The sequence below is a fragment of the Gymnoscopelus microlampas genome (assembly GCF_963454915.1).
Source record: "Gymnoscopelus microlampas genome assembly, chromosome: 7".
Classification (NCBI taxonomy): Eukaryota; Metazoa; Chordata; class Actinopteri; order Myctophiformes; family Myctophidae; genus Gymnoscopelus; species Gymnoscopelus microlampas.
Genome location: NC_139944.1, coordinates 37,528,954 through 37,552,186, shown reverse-complemented (window position 1 = coordinate 37,552,186; position 23,233 = coordinate 37,528,954). Strand labels below are relative to the sequence as shown.

The following is a 23,233-nucleotide window of genomic DNA, read 5'->3' as shown; positions in this document are numbered from 1 at the left end:
TGTTGTTGATGGTGATGATGAGGAGGACAGTAGAGAAGTGACCATTTTAGAAGTAGGTTGTACATTCGATTCGACGACAAGAGGCATTCCTTACCAAGGTGCTAAGGTACCAACATCTTAAGGATGCTATTATACAGCTTGGTTACAAATGTAAACTGCTTGTGTTCATATTTGGAAGCCTCTGCGATAAGTCTCACAACAACCATAAGTTTGTTGTGAGAGGCCTGCAGATTGTAGGAATGCCCAAGCCAAGAGCTAAGGCATTGGCTAAATTCTGTTCAGTCCTTTGTGATAATTGACAGTCGCCACATATGGAGGAGATGATGCTTCCTGACTGTATCAGTGATCTGTATCCTGAAACACTTGTTGTTGAGTATCCCTAGTGTTTGCATCTACTAGGGACTAGGCTACTGTTTGTGTTCAAGAATTTCTTGTTAAATGTGAACGTGTGTGTGTGTGTGTGTGTGTGTGTGTGTGTGTGTGTGTGTGTGTGTGTGTGTGTGTGTGTGTGTGTGTGAGACTGTGTGTGTGTGTGTGTGTGTGGGGGGGGGGTAGACTTTTTACAGGGGCCAGTTATGAATTGCAGTACCTGTAAAGTGCTCTTCTGGGTGTCCAGACTTTTTTGATTGACCAGAGTCAGGGCACTGTGGGCAGCTGAGTTGACTGTGACGAGGTTAGTGGGCAGTATTGAGCAATACGTACGCAAGCGAAAAAAACGGAAGAAAGAAATATATGACGTCATTACGTGGCTCCATCACAGGAGGGGGGGCCTAGTTGCTTCCTCTCCGCGGCGCCATTTTGTTCTGTCGGTTCGGTTGGAGTGAGGACAATCAAGAAACTGGGACGGGTACTTTTCTACATTCTGCACGTTTTTAAGCTTTTTATGCGATACTGGTAATGACCACAAAACGCTGACTTTACACATTTGTTACACGTGTTGTGTTAGAAACGAAAAGTGTGAAGTTAACTGTAAAATAATCTTGCACTTTGTTTAGACTGATTGCTGCTTTTAGCAGTTAGCTTATTTTAGCCACAAGGCCCATCGTTTTAGGCCCCAATCCTGCGGTGGCTGTAATAACAACGATATCCTGCAGTTATACATAATAACGACGCGTATTATTTGATGTTTAATACTTATTGTTAAATTAACGATGGCTAGTGTGTAGTGGTGGAGCAAGTGTTCATTTAGTAATGTACGTGTTACGAAAAGAGTTAAAAATAACAGACGTTGGCGCGGTTGTATAACTAACTGGATTATGTGCTTTCTAAGAAAGGTTAACTATCTTATTATGGGGATCTTGTTGCCTTGTCTGTGATGTTAAGCTATATAGTGTTGCCAGCCTAGCCTCGACTATTCTGTTGTCTTTATTTTATTATTTGAAGTTATATGATTATATAACAGGCTAGAAAATCTGTAACATGGCCGCAGTTATTTTTGAATATCTGCCCACAATGCAGCCGATGAGTAATAGAAGATTGTCTATACATGTTCATATGGAAGTGAGGCATTCACCTCATCGTGCTGCGAGGGCCTCAGTGTCTGGAGAGATTGGCAAAGACGTTAGATTAGATTATATACAAGATCACCCAACTTAATTATCCACTATTCTGAATTGCATACTTGAAATAAATAAACAATGACTTAAAGCTACAGATTCAGTACTCAATGGGGCTTTCCACTGAAATTCTCAGCTTGCCTGAACTCTGTGCCTTAAGCCATTGCAAGGGGTCCTCACAGTGAAGGGTTTTGTCTGATGGTGTTATATTTGAATGAAACATTACTGTTGTGTCATTTGATGGTGTGAACAAAATGTCTGTCCTCTAACAACCTTTTCAGTTTCCGGGGGAGTGTTTTTGTTTTTGATCTATAGGTATCGGAGACAGGTCAGTGCAGGTCACACTTCATGCAGGACATGGTGTGAGCACACAGGTCACATGGTCACCAAGACGGGTCTTTGCCTAGCCACAACTGGGTTAAAACCAGCTTCTTGGCCATTTGTGGGGATCTCTGGATGTGGATAGCTTTCCCCAAATCCCTGAAGATTTTTTTTTCCTCCACTTTTTTTTTTTAAACAAAGTCAAATATAAAAGCCCAATTTTCTACCCTATTTTTTTTTTCATCCAACTCCACGTAATTCCACCAACTACACAGCATCTCCAAACACCACCAAGGCCACGGAGAAGCTGAAGATTTTTCTCTTCCCTCAACCCCTCGTTTATGCCTTTTTGTCACGCCACTAGTTCCACTAATCTTTTTGGATCCCATTCAGAGAAGATGTTTTTCCATACCTGGCTCTTCTGTCCCCCTCTCTTATTTCCTCCTATTAGTTCCATCCATTAATAAAAAATAATAAAAAAAGAAAACCTGAATCCCTAAAGGACACTGTTGCACCACCCATGTGTAATGTTTAGCAGTCTGCTGAAGGTGTCTGAGAGAAGGGATGTCATAGGACAGCAAGTGTCTCTGGCCTACCCACCCCTCTTTCCCTCTTATCTCATGGATCAAGTGTTCCTTCAGGACTCATCAAGGATACACCTTATCAGACGTGCGCCAAGAAGGGGGATATCTTCTCAGCCATCTCAGGTACACCTCAAAGTTAAAATACGGGGTCTTGAAACAACTTTTAACAGACCGGTATACCGTGCCAATGCCATGCCAGTCAGAGTTGTAAACAGTATGTTTCATATTGTCAGGGAGTATCCTGTTGGCCCTGAAAAGAACAACCCCTCCGAGGCAAACATTTGCCACTCACTCCCACCACCTTTGCCTATCAAGAAGAAGTGTACCAGCCCAGGCATGACTGACCACGGAGATGACTGCTACTTCTTTTACTACTCCACCTGCGCTAAAGTATGTAAAGTGTTTGTTAGTTGCAACTATTTTGTGGTGGAATTAGTGGTGAAAAGGTGAATAATGGTTCTGTTCTGTTATTGTTTTTTGCAGGGAGACAGTTGCCCGTTTAGACACTGTGAGGCGGCTATGGGCAATGAAACCGTGTGCTCCCTCTGGCAAGAGGGACGCTGTTTCCGCAAAGTTTGCTTTTTCCGCCATATGGAGATAAAGGTAAGGCAAAAATGTCTTTAAAGGGCACTAAACTCATTTTATTTATTACTTTCCTTCAAGCTTTGCTCACTCGAGTCTCTGTGTCTTGAGTGACCATTACAGAAGGATAGAAAAAAACCTCTCTTAAAACCTGGTTCATGGGCTTCATCCTGCCTGTGGACCTGTTGGGAGGAATAATAATTAAAAGTGTATATTTTAGTCAGATTTTTCTTGCAATGTCACGTTGAAAAGTTAGTTTTTTAAATATTGGTCGCATTGCTTGTTTAAGTCACTGCAATCACTATTGTTTTTGTTAAAGCTGTCTTTACCTCTGCCTCCTTTGACAGTCAGTCAGGCCTAAGTTAAATCATTTGTTCAGAGGTGTGGTTTTTAATATCTTTATATGTGGAATGTAAGGTCTGCTTTATACATAGTCAGACAGTTTTCATTTGAATATAGTTTTTCATACAACCAAGAATAAATTTGACTCGAGAGCGATGAGCTTTTCCAGCGAGATTTGTGCATATGATGATGCCTCTATGCTTCTGTCCTGAACAGAAAAACAGGAAGGAGATTCACTGTTACTGGGAGACTCAGCCTGCTGGCTGTCAGAAGCCCCATTGTGCCTTCCATCATGATAGACCCCGCTGCATAGACGGCATGTATGTCCCGCCTGATAAAGGTGAGTTGGCTTCTCATAGCAGCAGCAGTTTTCTGGATAACTTTGTGCTTGTGTCAGATTCGCTGAAGGATAATCTAATTACTTTACGTTTATAGCTCAAGGCAAGATGGAAGAGCCACTCCATGAGGAACCAGCTCCTCTTCCCCCTGCCCCCCTGCCGACTTCAGCCAATCCTCAGCTCAGAGGAGTGATCAAGGCAGAAACTCAGGAGAATGTACCAAGCCCCACCCACCCACCTGTTGTAATCAATCCAGCAGATGATGACGAAGATGAAGATGGTATGAAAGTGGTTATTTTTTATTCAGGAATAAATGGATTGTTCTCATCAGAATATTTGTCGCTTAAAATGACAGCTTGCTGTTGAGGGACACTATTTTTGTTTTTGTAGAGAGGATGGCATTTATAGGCATGAGATGGTAGCAAAGGCAGATTGTCCACTCTACCAGCAACCAGTTGTTCAGCTGGTGTTAATCTGTTTTACAGATCAGTTCTCAGAGGAGGGGGAGGATGGAACCAGAATAACCTCTCCAAGGAAACCTACTGGAGGCTCCAGCACAGGTAAGATTTAAGCCAAAGCTCGACTCATAACGAAGGCATCACTGTTGACCCACCTGAACAACTAGTACGAGTAGAATTTTCGCTGTCCCTTCTAGCTTTGCCCACTGGAGACTGCATATGTTTTTAGTGGCCACTACAGAAGGGTAGATAAAAGTCACTCTCTGAAAACCTGGTTCAGGGGCTTCCTCCTTGGCTCTGAACCTGTTGAGAAGTACACTTGAATAAAGTATTAAAAGGTAGCACACATGTGATGCAATTGACACAAAAAACTAAAGTGGATCAAACACAGGTATATTTGAATGAATATTACTACTTTAATAAATAATCGGCAAGTATGCTGGGAAAAACAAAAATACGTTTCAGCTTATGGTCTTCAATGGTACATGTATGTGTGCACATGGAAGCCACAAGCAATTTTGTTATGAAAATGTTTTTGATGGGACCCATACAACCTTCATCTGAAGGTCATGTGGAACTGAAATGTCATATTTGTATGTGTTGAATAAACAAACTGGAATTTCTGCTACTCGTTCCTGTGCTTTAAGTATGGCATTCTGAAATGGAAAAACAAAAGCGTGTCTTAATGGTCATGTAACATCTTGTTTACAGGTGAATCCCTGAACTTTGGGGTGAGCACTTTGGAGGAGATCAGACTGAGGAAGGCTCTGAAGGCCAGCATGAAGAGGGCAGGCTATCCTGTCATGGCGCCTCACACTACAACCCTGAGGAGCAATGGAGAGAAGGAGAACATCCGCTTAATGGGTCGCCCAGCCCTACATCATGTTGCAGATGGTACATATAATTTATTTGGAACCTGACAACTTATTATTAATATCTGCTTCATTATTTCTGTCTTCAGGATTCTCTTCTGTCATCTTGCTTTGTTATTGCGACCGTAGGTCGCATTTACTATAGAAACCTGCTCCAGGTGTCCGTCCGTCCGTCACTCCGTCACACACACACGTCACACTTTTGCCCTGCTCATATCTCCGCACCCGTTGCCCCGATCCATGCCAGATTTTGCACACACACTCCTTACCTGCCAAACTACACCCTCCAAGGACCCCCGGAGCTCCAGGGACCCCCAGCTGCCTCGGGGACCCCCAAGTGTAAAAAATGAGCACATGTGGACAAATTACCAAATGACCACCCCAACGGGGCTGCTCACGGGGCATTCCCGGGGACCACCCACTCCTGGTGCTCCAGAACGGATGCAAAAGTGGTGGCGCCCCCAGTGGAGGACCCCCTGCCACTGCAGCTCACATAAAATGCCGTAACTCGGGGGCTTGCCCCCCGATCCATGCCAGATTTTGCACACACACTCCTTACCTGCCAAACTACACCCTCCAAGGACCCCCGGAGCTCCAGGGACCCCCAGCTGCCTCGGGGACCCCCAAGTGTAAAAAATGAGCACATGTGGACAAATTACCAAATGACCACCCCAACGGGGCTGCTCACGGGGCATTCCCGGGGACCACCCACTCCTGGTGCTCCAGAACGGATGCAAAAGTGGTGGCGCCCCCAGTGGAGGACCCCCTGCCACTGCAGCTACGGTCGCTTATCTCCCGATTAGGGAGTCTTACTGGTTGACCATAGCTTTATATACAATGTTGATAGCCTTATATCCATGTTAATTTGCTGGTGTTCACATGTAAATCTCCTTTACATTGTACTTGTGGTATTTGGCCCTTCTTTTCCACTAGACCCTGTTATCTTTGAAGAACCTGGAAAACCCAGAGGTAGCATTGCTGAAAGGCTTGGAAAGAAGATATTCAACAATGGTAAATGTACATTCCTATTAAAAAAATCACACAATGTCATTGTGGCATATTTATATATATATATATTTTAAAGTACTTTGAGCCATTATAATAGTAATTCTAAAAAAATATTGTGCATAACATTTGGTTGTACAGTGTAATATCTACAGCAAATGGCTCACAACTGGCAAATTATTGACTAGTGGTCTTACTTGTAGATGCCCACGCTGGAAGAGAGCTGCCTCTCAAACGTAGTCTGGCTGAGCGTCTTGGTAGAGTTGTTGATGAGGAAGACATGATGCAGGCCCCTCAGAAAGGTATAAAACCTAAATGACTAATGTAGTCAGAATTTCATGTCCATCCCTACTCAGCAAGTTTCCCCCCTCATATTTCTGTTATTTGGCATTGTAAATGTTTTTGGAGGACTATTGGACTGAGCTGAACAAATTGTATTTCTCCTCCTTAGTTATGAAGCCTATACGAGAAAGACTTGGATTGTCAACTGACCCCATTGCTCCTACTGAACCAGGTATGAAGTTCAGAGTATTTGATCACCCTTTTGACATAAAAATGTCTTTGTTTACTTCACTCTTTTAATCAGTTACTGATTAATTCAGTTTTATGTACCAATGTATCTGCAAAGAACCCCTCCCATCTCATACCTAAATTAATTAATTCCTTTAGAAAAAGTTCTACAGGGATGATGTCTTTTTGTAGGCCAACCCAAAAGTTACTTCAACCGTGGGTTCCCAATGCATATTTCCAATGGAATGGTTGGGTTTAGGATAAATTAAGAAGAGAAACTCTGTAGCTTCAATAGCTTATGATAACATGTTTTGTTCAACAAGATAATCATAGAAATGTATATAAGTTTAAAGACGCACATAATGCTTATATATTAACGTGTGTGAATTCCACCCGTTAATGTCCATCCCTAGGTTGTTTTTTTCTGAGATTTCTGCGAACTGTTTTAAGAGGACTAATGGGCTGAACTCATTTTATTTCTCATCCTAAAGCTTTGAAGCCTATAAGAGAAAGACTTGGATTGACAGCTGACCCTGTTGCTCCTCCTGAACCAGGTACTAAGTTCTCTGAGCTCACCCCTTTGACATAAGCTCATTTATGGTTCATTCACACATTTAATCTCATAACCATGGTCATATAATATGAATATGTAATATATATACAGAATTAGATGCGCCATAAAGTATAATCGTCTTAGTCACTGCTCAGCTGTCAGTTGACGATGATGTCACTGGTAGACTGGTTTCTGAAGTGTCCGTGCAAGGGGTGTCCTCTCCCATAATGGGAAACCAATCAACAGATGACATGCAACATTATTTTCCCCTTCTCCCCTAGCAATCCTAAAATTTGAGACCAACATTGAATCAAAGAAGGCTCCTGAGCAGATCCGCATCAAATCCCTTGAGGAGATCAGACAGGCGAAGGCAGCAAAGTCTCCGTCTGAGAAACGGAAGCACAGTCCCTCTGCCCGGACTCCAACCACCACTAAAGCCACCAAAAGAGGCACTAAGAGAACCATCACTGTCCAACCTGCATCTGTCAAGACCTTCTCTGAGGTCCTCCATGCCAAGAAGAAGAAGCAGCAGGAGGAGGAGGAACAACAGAAGCAGGAAAGGAAGGCCAGTCCGAAGAAGGCAAAGCAGGCTCAAGAGGAAGACGCGAGCAAGAGCCAGGGGCCCTTGGAAAAAGACACGCCCAGCCGAGTGGGCCCTCCCGCTGCCGAGGTGAGAGTCAAGACCCTTGAGGAGATCCGCAGGGACAAGGCGGCTAGGATGCAGGCTCAGCAGAGGCAAGAGCCTGAAAACAAGAAGGGTTCTGACTCAGAAGAGGCCCCTGCAAAGAAGCCACGTCTACAGCGCATCACCAAACCAGCTTCTCCTGGTAAGACAATTCAGCAACTGAGTTAATGTTCACTGTGTTCACTGTGTGTGTTGCAATACAGAATTCTGTATGTCTTTTTTTTCTGCTGTGACTCGAATCGCATGCTCATTTTCACTTTTCTAAAGGTTCTTCAGTTTCTAATACAAATGATTCAGCCGTCGGCATGGCAACACGGAGGACTGCAGGGATGACAGAGAAACCAGTAGTTGCTGCTGCTGAGGTAATGACCTGACATCTACATAACAGATAAATAAGTATTGACAACTTCTGATGTATCCAGTGGATGCCATATATTCCTTTTGACAGTAAATCATCCTCCTGCTTTTGGCTTTTCAGACCAACCCTTCCTCCAGCAATGATGTTAAAGTGAAACCAGTTAAAGTTGCTGCTGCTGAGGTAATGATCTGATGGCTAAATTACAGATAACTTAACTATTGACAACTTCTGATGTGCACAGCGGATACCCAATATTCCTTTTGACAGTAAATCATCCTGTTCTGCTTTTGGCTTTTCAGACCAACCCTGCCCCCAGCAAAGATCTTAAAGTGAAGACTTTTGATGAGATCATGCGTGAGAAGCGGCTCCGCAAGCAGCAAATGGAAGAGCAGGCCTCCTCCTCTACTAGCCAATCAGACAGCTCTTCTGAGGCAGAACCAGGTCAAAAACAGACCGCAGGTCCTGCCCTCAAGAGAAACATTTCTATTAAAGCCAGGATGGCGTCGACCAATTCACCTTCATCTCCGGCCTCCGATGCCCCCAGCCAGGACACAAAGCCCCCTATTCACCAAGTTGCTGCCCCTAAATCTAAGCCTGCTTCGCCCATATGCAGCACTGAAACCGCCATTACAGCTGAAATGTCAGCTTCTCTAAAGCAGAGCTCTCCACCCCGGCTGGCCGAAGCTGACTCCCCATCCCACAGTGTCCCCAATGGCTCTAAGGTTTCCCCAGGCAAGAGGAAGAGGAGCTCCCCACCATCTATGTTATCTAAGCCGGATAGAGGACAGGATTCTCAGGGCCCCGTCGCAGAAGAGTCCCCTGTTGAGGCCCAGAAGAAATGCTTTGGACATTCTACAGAATCCAAAGGTACAGTGATGTGTCTTATATTTTTCACACTTAAGATGACCGGGAAGTTATTTTATTGTGTTCATCCACATATACTTTTTAATCAATTATACCTCCTATTTAATATCACTGACTCTTTAATGTGCTTGCTTTCCAGTGAGACCGAAGTTGAATGTGAAGCCCTCGATGATGAAGCCTGCGGCACAGGTGAAACCAGGCCAGAAGAGGAAGGCAGCAGGGCGGTCAGCCGTAGCTGCAGTCAAACCCCTGAACAGCGCATCCACAGCTATGGAGGAACCAGCGCAGGAGCTGCCCTACAAACGGAGAGAGGTAGCTTTTTATTTGATTTAATATTTCCCTGTGCAAATCACTTTGAACTGCAATTTTGTATGAAGGGTGCTATAAAATGAAACTTGATTTGTTTTAATGCAACCACACTGCTTGCCATGAATAGGAGAGGAAGAAAAGATAATAGACCCAAAAAAAAAGTATGGTGATTTTAATGTGTTCTTGTTTCGTCCTCAGATATCCCCTATGACCTCCAGTACCGAGCAGAGCCCTGCAGGTCCCACGAGTTCCACTAGCTTGTTGAGCTCAGGCCCAGACACCAACCCGGTAAGAGAGGACCTCCAGGCAGTCCCTGTAATCCAGCAGAAGAGCCCTGTCCAAGACCTGCCTACCATCACTGCTGCCAACTCTACAGGTGCAGCCAGAGAGACCTGTAACCTCCCTCAAAGGTAAAGCACTACATGGATTGAAGTGGTTGAATCTAATTCAATTTTTACTCAAATAATTGTTGTCGGTTTAGTGAATTATGATGCAAATGTCTTATGTGCTATTTACACATTAACCAAAATGTGAATGCTTGTCTTCATTGCATATTAAATAATTGAAGTTTTATGTTTTTGGCTACTGGGTAAATATTAAGCAATTTTGAGATTTTGGTTCAGATAATGTGCTATTAGCATTTACCACATTTCCTTTTACTTTGTTACCCTACTTCACTGTCACTTCATGGTCTAAATCAACTTAAATATCATGAACCATTATATAAGAATAGGGATGTCCGATATTATCGGCCTCCCGATATTATCGGCCGATATTAGCATAAAAATTGATATCGGGAAAATATCGGTATCGGTTTTTTTTTGCTTTATAAATAAGTTACAGGAGTTCTTACTGTATATGGTGTGTGTGATATGAAATTTGAGCTTACCCTAATCACAATAATCCCCGCATATATCGGTATCGGTTGATATCGGTATCGGTAATTAAGAGTTGGACAATATCGGTATATCGGTTATCGGTAAAAAAGCCAATATCGGACAACCCTATATAAGAATGTATATAAGATGTAGCAGTAACCAATCAATATTATGGCGCAATGGCACCTTCTGCATAGGCTACTTAATGATAACATGAATCACTGGTCAAATGAATTACTCATTCCCGGACCCACCTCCTAGACTATGACCCATAGTTTAAGAAGCAATGGTCAAAATGTATCAAATGTAAACTGATGAATAACCGGTTCTTCATTCTTTGTTTGTAGTTCCGTAGTGAAGTCTCCGACCCCGTCAAAGTCACGTAGACCCAGTTTGGCTGCGTCCCGTGTGCTGTCTCCAACATCCACCTCTGCGGCAGTGGACGACTTTGAACTGCTGATGAACGAGTTCACAGATGACCACCTGGAGGACGACATGGACCCCGGCATGGGAGAAGACGACCTGCTTCAGGAGCTGTCTGAGATGATCGACAGCTGAGTGGCATCCATGACGAGACTCCTCCTGAAACTTTCTACACCACCCTCCTCCCATAATCAATGTATTGGTCTCCAAATCAAGGATCGCCCCAGTAGTTCACCGTCAGACAATGTAGACCGTTGTTGAATATTTTATTAATTTCTGCACGATGCTTATCTGATCTTGACAAGTTTTTATTTTTTATGGACATCATTCTTCTTTCCAAGTCTTTGAAAGAGTGTAATACCAGCTACCGTATGAAGTGGAGATCTTGTAAAAAACTTTGTAATGTAGGACATCCTCAGGTAACTTATAGTTTTGAATCTTTTAAAGAAAAAAGCTCTGTTACACCTGAGAAGTTTACCACTCTGGTGGTCAATCAAGTGTCATAGTTGCAGAAAGAAATCAAATTGTATACTGTGTATGCAAAGCAAGCGGATTGTGTAACAACTGCAGAACAGGGCTAGCAAGACTCATGTTACTGCACTAACACAGCCGGCTCCCCATTACACTGTTTTCCCCTCTCTTGACTATTCATGACAAGTGGAAAGCCATGTCAAATGTTGGTATTTTCGTGGTTCCAAGATATGACTGACTAAATGTTGGATTTTGAATAGACTGTACTTTTGTGATGCGCTAAAGAGAACAGTAAGGGTTAGAACTTGAGCCTCCAGTGAGTTTTTAGGCACTTCAAGAATACGAAAGATTGGATCTACTTCCATCTCTTTGTGGGTGATTGACAGATATCGATGTTTCTGATAGTGCAACATCCGCTTGTTTAACTTTCTTTTAATTTATGTATGCCTTTATATTGTCATAAAATGTAAATGTGTAAGAGAAATTAAATCTTGAAATCATTATTTTATCCAACAGCCATAAAGTCACTGCTTTTTGTGATAACTTTTGTAACAAATGCTCTCTGGTCTTATGAGATGAAAATAACTCAGGGACCATTTCTGCTGTTAAATAGATCTTACATGTACTGGTCATGTACATGTTTGACTTCAAGTTTATGGTTTATACCAGCATGTGTAAGGTCCCTGTCACTTAACACTTGTTCCATCCATGTTGTTTAATCATTACTGATCAATGTGGTGTAAGAAGAAAAAAAAAAGGATCTGCTATATTGACCTCTGTACATACTTGCACCTGTTCCCACACTTTTCCATGACAGTACTGTCATAATGTGATGTAAGTTACTGTGTATATAAAAATGCTTTTGAGAATTTTGTTTAAGCAGTCTCATTGAATGTTAATCATTACATTGGATATGGACCAGTTAAACTGTTTCACAGCAAATGCATAAGTCATTTAAGAAATATGTCAGATTAAGTGGTTTTGGACCATGTGTGTGTGTATATATAATTAAAAGAATAGCATACTGGTGAGTGCCTGCATAAGAGGTGGATATGCACATACTGTGTACATATATACCTACATACAGTACATATTACAGCCATAAACCAAAAATATCAATACCTCGAAAGCTATTCCAATGACATCCAAACTATTTCCTACATCCCACTCAACTCTAAAACCCCCACCTGCTTACGCATTCTCTTATCAACTACAAAATGGACAGATTAATAGGACACACACACACGCACAAAAAGATAAGAACATTTAAATTAAAGAAGGGGGGGAGGGGGGTAATATAGCTGCCTGCCAGGTAATTGCAAAATGAATACATGTTGCTTAATTTTTACATTCCATAACATTGTTTCACTAATGATTTCCATGTGTTTGTAAGTACTCTTTGTAGCGCTTTTACAAGTTTACAGTTGGTTTTAACCTCTTAAAACGGAAGCCTTCAATAATAGAACACACAATAGCTACATTTATAATAATGCAGTTTTTAATAACTACGTAATGTATCGTGATGGCCCACAAGATGGCGCTGTGGTTTTGAAAGATTAACGCAGGTGCTTACGTCGTCATCACTTCCGGGGTGAGCGTATGTAAACACCGAGAGTACGCCCCTCAGAATAGCTTGCAACATGACAAAATTGGAGTTATTAAATGTATTTCTAAACGATAGACTGACAGCGGCTGCTGACGAGATATTCTGCGCTATCAAAGACACTGTAGTGGAGTACCAGAGTGAAATCCTTCGTTCAAAGGAGGAAAACGAGCGTCTCAAGCGGCTCTTGAATATTGCAGTTCAGCGCTTGTTACTTCACTCTGGTAAGAAGGTCCAGACTTTTTCCTATCCCACTGTTTTGTCTTTTCAGCATAAGATATGTCCAGGCTCCAGGGTCAAGCAATCAAAACGGGCATCATTTGATTTGGTGTGTGTGTGTGTGTGTGTGTGTGTGTGTGTGTGTGTGTGTGTGTGTGTGTGTGTGTGTGTGTGTGTGTGTGTGTGTGTGTGTGTGTGTGTGTGTGTGTGTGTCAGACAGACAGGCAGACGTCACAGACAGACAGACAGGAGTGATTGATAGTTATCCGGGCAATATAGAAAACCGCTCAAATAATGATAACAGACAGCATAAGGATAATTCCTATTAACAGGTCGTTCATGAAAGTCCTTGCGGTCTTGTTTCCAATGAGAACCTGTGAGCAATTAGGGGTTAAGAGTCTTGCTCAGGGACAAATTTCATTTCATCGACACATATGCTGACCTGCATGAATGTATTGCACTTCAGTACATTTTGAATGACTGGGACATTCCTTTCCATTCTCTAGACCCCAATTCTATCCAACTCCAAGATGATGCCGAGCCCTCTGAATCACAGAACCATGCGCAGGAATGGAGCTCTAGTCTTGTCGAGGAGCACCTAGAGCCAACACCACCACCACCACCACCACCACCGCAGCCACCAGAAATTAAAGAAGAGCCAGAACTAGACAACACTGAAAAGGAAGATCCAGATGATGATGCAAGTACGTTTGGTACCAAGGGTTTAATCTCACCCTCCCTTGCCACGGCAGACAGCGGTCGAGTTGAACCACCACAGGGCTCACATCTTCTGCCAGCCCATGCTGTATGTAACAGAAGCTCTCCAAGAGAGGGTGTCTCCTCTCCAAGAACATTGTCCAGGGACGTGAAGGTAGAGGATGAAGAGGAGGAAAATGGTACACATCAATCAACCAGCAGTCTAATAGCCTCACTTGCGGTTGACTCAAACTTCAGAGCAGCTCAATCCGATTGCCACAGCCACGCAGCACACATTAACAGGACTGTGGGAAGAGAAAAGCAATTAACATCCCAGGGACTGCAGTCCAAAGACATGCTCCACACAAACGGGAAGCAACAAGCACATGTCCTGTATGCCAAAAACATGAGGCCCCTCAAGCCACCTCTGCCGCAGTCCTCCCATCCGGGACAAAGCACGCAGAAGTGGCACTGTTGTCGGGAGTGTGGCAAGTGCTTTAGTTTTGCCTGTCAGCTGGAGGTCCACATGCGATGGCACACAAAGGAAAAGCCCTACAGCTGCACTGTGTGCAGGAAAAGCTTCACCACTGTCAGCATGCTGAAGAGGCATCACCGAATCCACACGGGTGAAAAGCCCTTCCGCTGCCACGTCTGTGGGAAATGTTTCAATCAGTCCGCACACCTCAACACCCACTTCAGGCTCCACACAGGCGAGAGAGCCAGGTGGCGTCAAGTGCTTCATTCTAAATGACGCTGAATGAAATGGTCTCGTCTTGGAATGGAGCCATGCACACACCTTCTGTAAGATTTAAAACATTTGAACTTGCCTCCTTTACAGGTTTAAACGATGTATGGTGATTGTGAGTGTTACTGTGTTTGTTGTGGAATAAACTATGGTATGTGCAGACTCGTGATTAATTCATGACCGTTGAGTTATGAGAAGAGGGTAATTCGAGGTTGTTGTTTTTTTGTTTGTTTTGGTTTGTTTTTTTCGTCTCAGCACACAACTTGCTCCCTACTAGCCTCCACGTGTTGGAAAATAATTGTGTCATTACAGTGCAGCACTGATGGAGATGGGTAGAATTCAGTAATGGAAGACACATGGGCTCCAAATGGATTGAACCTGCGATCTGAGTGTTAATTGATGTGAAAATCTCGTTGAATTAGCACCCTACATTTTACTGTGTAGTGACACAATTTGACATTTTGGATTTCAGCCTGAAGATGTTTATACGTATGATTTTGTACTGTCAATATGCAATGCAGCTTCTGGTTCTACATAGGACAGTGGTTGCCCCAGGCTCATTCCCTCCAGAGTTTTTCATTGATGAATATGAGGAAGCCCCCAAAGAATCGTAATTGTATACATGGCAAAGGCAGGACAACCTGGTTATTTTGCCTTAGTAATGCAGGAATGTAAAAAGAAAATCTAATATTATTAGAAATGTTTATTCAGTCCCAACTTGTTTTAACCTCATGTTTAAAGGTAGGGTAAGTGATCATTTTGGGATTTTTTTTGTGTTTTTGTTAAAAAGGTTAAAGTACTATATTCTGATCGTAATCATTGCTACAGAGCGTTTGTTCGGTCACAGGGGTCTCTCCAGCTCTTAAGTAAACAGAATATTGTACATTTTCAGGTAGGTGACAAAAGTTAAGCCAATCAGGACAGAGCACCGAAAATGCATTTTCTGTTTGATAAAGAGCTGGAGAGACATGGGAGACTCCTTTTACTGAACAAACACTCTATAGCAATGAGTACTATCAGAATATAGAGCTATTTAACACTTATTTTAACCAAGGTAAATCACTTACCCTACCTTTAACATGTTATGTGAAGCAAAACGAGAAAGCCATTGTAATTCGTCTTGAATGTAATCATGTGAGATTCCAAAGATAGACATTACTTTTACACCACTGAAATTAACAGTAACCCTTCTTAGTTGAAACGTATTGAGCCATGCAATTAGGAAAAACTATTGTAATTGGTTCAAGGTGTTTATGATCACATGCACACACATACTGTAAAATACAGCTGCAGGTATTGAAATTCTTGTACTCTGAACCTCCTCAACAGTGTGTGGTAGCAGCAGGTATTATGTGCATGTGATGTGCTTCAGGGTGCCTACACTACTTGATAAGCTCAGTGCAAAAATTGTATGAGCTCAGCATCGCAGCATTTGCTGTAAACTTCCTCTTTTGTCTGACATGGGATGAGCAGATGACATTTGAACACCAACACAATAGGGAGAGATTTGAAGGACAATTTGACAGTGAGCTGGTGGAAAGGGTCAGAATGTACTGTACAAAGACATCAAACAACCAACTGCTTCTTTTTGTCATTCCTGTATGACATTGATGTTTTCAGCCATGTACCCTTGTCTAAATATAAACAAAACCTGTGTAGCTTGTCTGTTTAAGAAGGGCCAGTGCTTAGGGAATAAATGTTGAAATATGCTAATTTGTTCTTCATTGACTGGTAGCAGCTTATTACTTTGATTTGTTGGATATCCACAGACTATATGTTATTTAATGTTACAGTTTGCCTTTAGAACAGAGTGTATAAATAGATTGATGAATACTGTTATTCCGATTTCCATAGCACTCGTCTGTGCACTCTGCTCGTTTGAATAAATCTAAATAAAATCAACCTCTTATTTAAGCCTTATAGTCTCTCCCTCATTATCAATAATGTCCAATGACCCATTGTTGTGATTAAACATCAAAGTATTATTATTATTGTTATTACAGTATTTATCTTGTCTGTGCCAGACCATCCAGATGTATCATGTGAGGATTGGCATAAGCTTTTGAGGCTGGTGTTTCAGTTAAAAAGGAAAAGAACAGAGAGGATGGGGTGTTTCTGCAGAGGAGTATCAAATTCACTATATATTAAATGCTTTCACTAGAAGAAAAAAAAAACAAGCCTTCACAAAATAAATCTATGCCGCTGCGGGAGATCTGTCCCACTGCCAACCTAAAAAAAACCCTGTCACCATCACTAACAAGTCTTAACCCCCACCATCACGAGTCATCACAATCAGGAGGGGCAGATTAATCCTTGAAAGATGACATGTGGAGTGGAGTGTAAGGGCAATTGCAATTCCCACCCTGCGAACCACCCTGGCCCCCACTTCCACGGTTTGTCAGTGTGTGTTAGTGTGAGGAGTCTGTGAGCATGTGTGAAATCTTATCATTGTGTTTGGTACGTGTGGATGTGAGTGGATAGATGTGCTGAGTTAGAGCTTCGATTTGTCTCAGTGGTTGTGTGAGTTTAAGTTAAGAGAGAATCTGGCTAGTGTTAACAGTACAAAAACATAATAATACAACTACAAATTGCCATTAGCTTTTGTTTTTTAAATAAGATAAAACGTTATTAACATATGGAAAATGTGGTTGTTTCAGTAGCGTAAACAATAAAATCTGTAAGATTTACCAATTACGGTCCAATTTAACTCTTTCAAATTCAACTAAATTTTTTGTATTAATTATACTGTGTAGGCACAAGCAACCGTAGAAAATGCAAAAAACAAGATATATAATATGCAAAAGAAGAAGCAAAAAGCACAGTCTGAAACTCTTACAAATGTGCCATATAGATATAGATATAGATATAGATAGACACACACACACACACACACACACACACACACACACACACACACACACACACACACACACACACACACACACACACACACACACACACACACACACAGAGAGAGAGAGATTATATTATATTTTAGATAGCACTACGTAAATGTAAATCTCAGATACAGAATTCTTTAATACTAATATTAATAACTTGTTTCCTGTAGAGTGAGTGAATATAAGATACTACTTTGAAATACATTATAAACATTTCGGCATGTTCTTATAAGACATAAGAACATGCCGAAATGTCATGTGTGATGCTTACTCTCATTTTTATTGTTGCTGTTGTCCTGGCTGTTGTCCTGGCCAGCTCTGGCCAGAGAGTAAAAGAGGAACGGGACGTCCTGGTTAAAGAAAGGACAAATACAGGATATTCATGTGCAAATATGCAGGCTGTATCTGAATATACAGAATGTGCACACAATGAGAAAGTGAAGTATAGCTTACAGTATCTGCAAATATATATAGGGGATGTGGTACACAGGCCATGTGCACACAATGAGAAAGTGAAGTATAGCTTACAGTATCTGCAAATAAATATAGGGGATGTGGTAGGTTACACAGGCCATGTTGCAACTGAGAACAGACAGATGAACAAACATGTCCAAAGTTAGTGTTATTGGAATGGTTATGACATTCTGTACATGATGTCTCACATGGAAAATCTGAATTAGAATCATCTTTATTGTCACATCACAGGTGTAAAACTGGGTGAAATTATTAGCCCAAATGTCTGACTGTACCTTGTGCTGTTCACATTTCTGTCAAACAAAGTATTCAATCAATCAAAACATATTTACACATCCATACAGTATGACATGTACACAAGGTTATCCATAAGGTGCATGAGCATAGCAGCTGGTATGCTGATCATGATCACATTTTTCTTTTCTCAGGTACAGTATCAGTTTCCGTACCAGGCAGTAACACAGCCTGACAGAACACTTTCAATGGAGCTGTTGTAGTTGCCTGAGGATGCAGGGGCTAACTCCGAACTTCTTCAGGTGACAAAACCAGTATAGTCGCTGCTGAGCCTTTTTCGCCAGTGTGTGTCACGTGGGTGTGTGTACTCAGAGGAAATCGAACACGCTGAACATTTCCACTGCAGCTCCATCGATGAAGATGCTCTCCTCAGCCTCCTGAAGTCCACGATCAGCTACTTGGTCTTGCTAACGTTGAGGGCGAGGTTGTTCTCCTGGCACCAGAGTGCCTTTATACTGATCTCATCGGTAAGACTCATCATTGCTGACAATACGGCCTATCATTGTCGTATCATCAGCATACTTGAGGATGATGTTGGAGTCATGTGTGGCTGTGAAGCCATGCGTGTCGGAGTAGAGGAGAGGGCTCATGGCATCCCTGGTGTGCTCCAGTGTTTAGAGTCAGACAGTGTGTCAGATGCAGTGTTGTATTGGTGATTTTGTTAGTGGTGGTGGGACTCTATTTTAATGACGTCATGTGCACATCGCTTAAGTCTACATTACAGGTCACACAATGGACAATTGATATGCATCTAGGCTCATTCCTGTGTTAATTCATGCTGGTGTGACACCTGGCAGTCGCCAGCCTTTGTAAACCTTTGTTGAGGTGTGAATTTAAAGGTTGTTAAATCTATGCATGTGCGTGCGTGTGCTCCTGCTAAAAATAAGGGGTTTCACTGCGTGTTACCGCGTCCCATGACCCTGATCTGATGTGATACAGCCCATTCTCACCAGCTGACGGCGGTTCGACAGGAAGTCCAGTACCTAGTCGCACTTGGGTGTACCTCTAGTTCTCTCAGCTTTGTGTCAAGCCTTGCTGGGACAATGATGTTGAAAGCCGAGCTGTAATCCATGAACAACATGCGTATGCACTTGTCCTCAGCTTCTTGTTGTCCATGTGCGAGAGCACGGTGTGAAGAGCCGTGGCAGTTGCGTCGTAGGTGGATCTGTTATTTGACGTTATGCAAACTGCCACGGGTCCAGCGAGGCAGGTAGCGTGGAGCAGATGTAGTCTCTCACCAGCTTCTCAAAAGCATTTGCTGACTATTGGGGTGAGAGCGACAGGTCTCCAGTCATTCAGACATGTCACCTTGGATTTCTTGGAAAACAGGCAATCAAAAAAGACAAGAGTTAGTGTCGAAATGTCCTTGAGCAAGACGCTGAACCCCTAATTGCTCCCGATGAGCAGGTTGGTGCCTTGCATGGTTTCCTCCGCCATCGGTGTATGAATGTGTGTGTGAATGGGTGAATGTAATGCACAATCTATGTAAAGCGCTTTGGATAAAAGCGCTATATAAATGCACCATTTACCATTTACAATCACAGAGGACGGCATGTTACAGCATTGGTCGTCGAATATCAGTCGTATTTAAAAGCTCCATGTTGCAAATATATGCTACCAGGCTATGAGGTCAATGCCGTTGTATCACCCTAGATTCGAACCCGGGTCTCCCTTGTAGGAAGGCACACTAAAGCCAAACATCTTTGCTATAAGAGGGCATCCCCATGGCCGGGGAGATATAGGCTTTTGGTCTTCAGTCTCAAGTTTAGACTGTAAATAGTAGTGTGAATATAAGATACTACTCTGCCTAACCCCAACCCTAACCTCACACTAACCTAACGGTCAGAATAATGGGATGAGCGGACCTCTCAATTCTATTGTTGCTGCTGTCCTGGCCAGCTCTGCCTTGTAAAAGAGGAACGGTACATCCTGGTTAAAAAAGGACAAATACAGGATATTCATGTGCATATATGTAGGCTGTATCTGAATATACAGAATGTGCACACAATGAGATTAAGCAGCCAGGGTTAAGAATGGGAAATTTAAAACAAGCAAAAAGTAGTACAAATATTTGTAGAACTATTGAAAACGTATCATACACAAGCAGATCTTGTCTTATAGAAGCTACCATGTGCTTGTAAAAACAAATATACACTACCATGTAATGTACAATAAACAGTTTGGGGGTGGGGGGGGGTCTTAGGCTTTGACTTTTTACAGGGGCCAGTTTCGAAATCCAGCCACCTGTAAGTGTGTATCTTGTAGACCGGGCCCATTGCAAGTTGCTGTACTCTGTCCTGTACCCTGAGCCAGCTAACCCCAGCAAAGTGAGCAGGAGTTAGATGAGTTGTGGATGTAAGGCTAAGCAGTAGCCTGACCAGTTTGTTTTGGGATGTCTGGAGCCTTGTTTTTAAGGCCTTGTGGTGCTATGGTACCATGAGGTGCATGCATAGTCGAAGTGACATTGGATGAGTGCTCCTGCTAGAGTCCTCAATGTATTTCTACGAACCAGAGAGGACATCCACAAATCTTGCCAGAATTCGTAAAGGCAAATATTCTACTTTTACTCCACTAAAATTATTTGAAAACTTTAGTCACTAGTTACTTTGTACATTTTGATTATTATTATTACAAAACACACTAACCACTTCAGCCCTACATATTTCAGCCATTTGAAAATAGCCTTGTAGATCGGCTATTTTCTAAAGATTTTTTATACATTTTGAACCTGTGAAATGGGACATTGTGCACAATGAATACTTTTACTTTTAGTACTTTAAGTGTATTTTGATGCCAATACTTTAGTACTTTTACTGAAGTACATTTTGATTCAGGACTTTTACTTGTAACAGGGTATTTCTTCATTGCAGTTTTGATACTTTTACTTAAATATGAAATGTGAGTACTTTTTCCCACCATGTGTGCATGCGTGTGTGTGTTCGTGCACGCGCGCGCGCGCGCGCCAACAGAAGATGCGATTGCGGCGGATCGACGAATAGCCGGAGGAGGAGGAGAACGGGAGCTATGGGGAGGGAGGAGTACTGAGGATCCATGAGAGACCTCCTGTACTGCAACACACTGAACAGCAGCCGTCAGACCTCCAGTCCAACCAACACACGCGGCACATGTTACCGCAGAGCTGACGGTGCGACGGGAAGAAGAGACGCAACGCAGGTAAAAGGCAAAGCCTCGTTTTTCCTCTCACTTTCAAGTCCCGCAAAGCTTTCATTGGAGCAGCCAACATTATAGTTGCATGTCGGGCTGGTTGTGCTGGTTAACTAAATGATGTAGAAGGATGTAGTTTATGCAGCGGTGTCACAGCCCGGCCAGGACGTCGGTATAACGTCCTCTCTCTTGGCCGCTAATCCGCAGTGTTCCACCGGCCTCTCTCTGCCTGTCTCTCTGCGCATCATCTCTGGATGATGCTGCGGTCGAAGGGATTTTGCTGCTCTGCGCAAATCATCACCAACACAGGGTCAAAAATGCCATAGAATTATTGGCTTATCCTCTCGATATCTAGCGTGTGGGCAATGTACAGAGGCTACGGTGATACTTGACACGAAATGTCATTGCAGAGGGCAGACAGAACGAGACGTTTTAATGGCTGTCAAGTTTGGTTGTTTTGTTATAGCAGGCCGGGGGCTGCGGGCTGGTTATAGGGTGAGTCAAGTCTGCTTCCCACGAGTAAAAGTCCCGACACTGTATAGACATGCCTATGTGGGCCACCTAAAGATAACCTGGGGGGAACCGGGCAACCAAAGACATCTTTTCCCACGGTTTCATTTTCATCGAATCATGACAAGTCACCACGTCGGGACTCGGGAGACGCAATATGTCAGTCCAACCAAGTGTCTCTACAGCCGAGGCACTGATGGAGCACTTTGACCGAGAAAGAACGTTTGTTTGTTGACTCCTTACTTAATATATGTATCTTAAGTAAGCAAAGCAGAGGCCTGTGTTCTTGCTGAGAGATGTGAGTAGATTATACAGGAGGATGTCCTGGGGATAGGCCTTATATCAAGAGTAGCCTTGTAGGCCTGGTTGTCGATGCATCATGCACCTGTCCTCTGGTTATGGAGGACATGCACAGCTGCTGTAGGCCTTGTCATCATAGGTAATGTGCTATCTAATACTTGACCACCATATTAATGACATTGGGACAGTGTTATGTGATTCAACTAAAGATAGCTAAGGTGGTGTGTAGATACTTGCACTGGGTATATTGATCACTTTGCATTTGTGGTGAGTAGACATTTGTTAATAAGCAAAGCTAGTGTGCGAGAGGCGTGGTTGGGTCTGTGGTGGAACATGTCACTACCTAACCTGAGCAGGTCAGCTGTTAATGGTCTTATGTAAGGATAACATCTGGGTCTCTCCACAGTGGCTGGAGCTATCAATGCGCGTACACACACACACACACACACACACACACACGCACACGCACGCACGCACGCACGCACGCACGCACGCACGCAGCTTACACAAACAGCAGATGTTCACTGGATGACATGATAAACACTGAGTACGGATCAATACCATTTCAATAGAGTTAATTGCAGTGTAATGAGATTTGCTCAGTAGTTCAGTTCAAGCACCTGAAGCTGGGAATGGATTTATACCCTATAATTACATTTATACAATGAATGACAGTAAATCACCTGCATTGTACATTGATTTGGAACATAGGTATGGGTTCTAGAATATATAGTTACGGATCCATTTAGTCATGCCGAAGACCAGCTCATCACAACTTTTGATGGTAATCCATATTACCTGATTTAACTATTGCTTGTCTCTTTAAACAGGGTAAAGTGTGTATATTGTGTAGACACTTGGTTTGATGGATTTTGGACAGGTTTTGTGAGCTAGGTGTGTGTTTGTTATCATTGTGTAGGCCTATGAGTTGTGTATGCGCCTTACCCCCCCCCCCCCAGTATCATGACCATTATTACTGATGTGAAGTAGTTGTTCTTAATCTATCCATGAGGTTCAGTATTATAGTGTGGGTGGTAGCTTTGTAGATTGAGAGGAGATAACTTTTGCGCTAAGGTGGCTTTCAGCCCAGACACTAGAATCATTTTCATTTAATCTTTACCGGTATTCACACAGCAGCTTAAAGCTACACTATGTAACATTTTAGTGAATAAAATGATATTTTGACCATTCTGTATGGTGAGTATGTTTATTATTTTT

At 42.6% G+C, this 23,233-nt stretch overlaps 3 protein-coding genes across 5 annotated transcripts in view; all 3 read left to right on the top strand.

The window, feature by feature from the left end:
• Positions 1-805: 805 nt before the first annotated feature.
• Positions 806-11,981, top strand: zc3h11a (zinc finger CCCH-type containing 11A). Of its 2 annotated transcripts, none has more exons than XM_084063610.1 (19): positions 806-894; positions 2,413-2,584; positions 2,695-2,851; positions 2,945-3,064; positions 3,602-3,725; positions 3,821-4,003; positions 4,209-4,283; positions 4,893-5,075; positions 5,987-6,064; positions 6,262-6,360; positions 6,510-6,572; positions 7,060-7,122; positions 7,403-7,948; positions 8,074-8,168; positions 8,285-8,344; positions 8,464-9,031; positions 9,168-9,340; positions 9,536-9,747; positions 10,563-11,981. In XM_084063610.1, exons 3-19 carry the CDS (start codon positions 2,798-2,800, stop codon positions 10,771-10,773), a joined length of 2,907 nt encoding a protein of 968 aa, XP_083919736.1. In that variant the 5' UTR covers positions 806-894; positions 2,413-2,584; positions 2,695-2,797; the 3' UTR covers positions 10,774-11,981. The 2 variants fall into 2 exon arrangements, with proteins under 2 accessions (XP_083919736.1, XP_083919735.1); XM_084063609.1 differs by having other exon boundaries at positions 809-894; positions 2,519-2,584.
• A 743-nt stretch (positions 11,982-12,724) lies between these two features.
• Positions 12,725-16,243, top strand: LOC311049392 (uncharacterized protein). Of its 2 annotated transcripts, XR_014601196.1 has the most exons (3): positions 12,725-12,936; positions 13,438-15,168; positions 15,201-16,243. XR_014601196.1 is itself a non-coding variant. In XM_084062961.1 (2 exons), exons 1-2 carry the CDS (start codon positions 12,750-12,752, stop codon positions 14,376-14,378), a joined length of 1,128 nt encoding a protein of 375 aa, XP_083919087.1. In that variant the 5' UTR covers positions 12,725-12,749; the 3' UTR covers positions 14,379-16,243. The 2 variants fall into 2 exon arrangements, 1 of the variants encoding a protein (XP_083919087.1); XM_084062961.1 differs by having other exon boundaries at positions 13,438-16,243.
• A 4,895-nt stretch (positions 16,244-21,138) lies between these two features.
• nfasca (neurofascin homolog (chicken) a) overlaps positions 21,139-23,233 on the top strand; it is a 145,388-nt gene continuing 143,293 nt past the window's right edge. Inside the window, exon 1 of the mRNA XM_084062098.1 lies at positions 21,139-21,214. The gene's annotated coding sequence lies outside the window, so the exon portion shown is untranslated. The remainder of the gene's footprint in view (positions 21,215-23,233) is intronic.

Bases quoted from the DNA above. Each gene is read 5' to 3' on its own strand.
- LOC311049392 (XM_084062961.1), top strand. From the start codon at position 12,750: ATGACAAAATTGGAGTTATTAAATGTATTTCTAAACGATAGACTGACA. The intron at 12,937-13,437 runs GTAAGAAGGTCC...TCCATTCTCTAG, and splicing joins GCGCTTGTTACTTCACTCTG to ACCCCAATTCTATCCAACTC.
- zc3h11a (XM_084063609.1), top strand. The intron at 8,345-8,463 runs GTAATGATCTGA...TTGGCTTTTCAG, and splicing joins TTAAAGTTGCTGCTGCTGAG to ACCAACCCTGCCCCCAGCAA. The intron at 9,032-9,167 runs GTACAGTGATGT...CTTGCTTTCCAG, and splicing joins ACATTCTACAGAATCCAAAG to TGAGACCGAAGTTGAATGTG.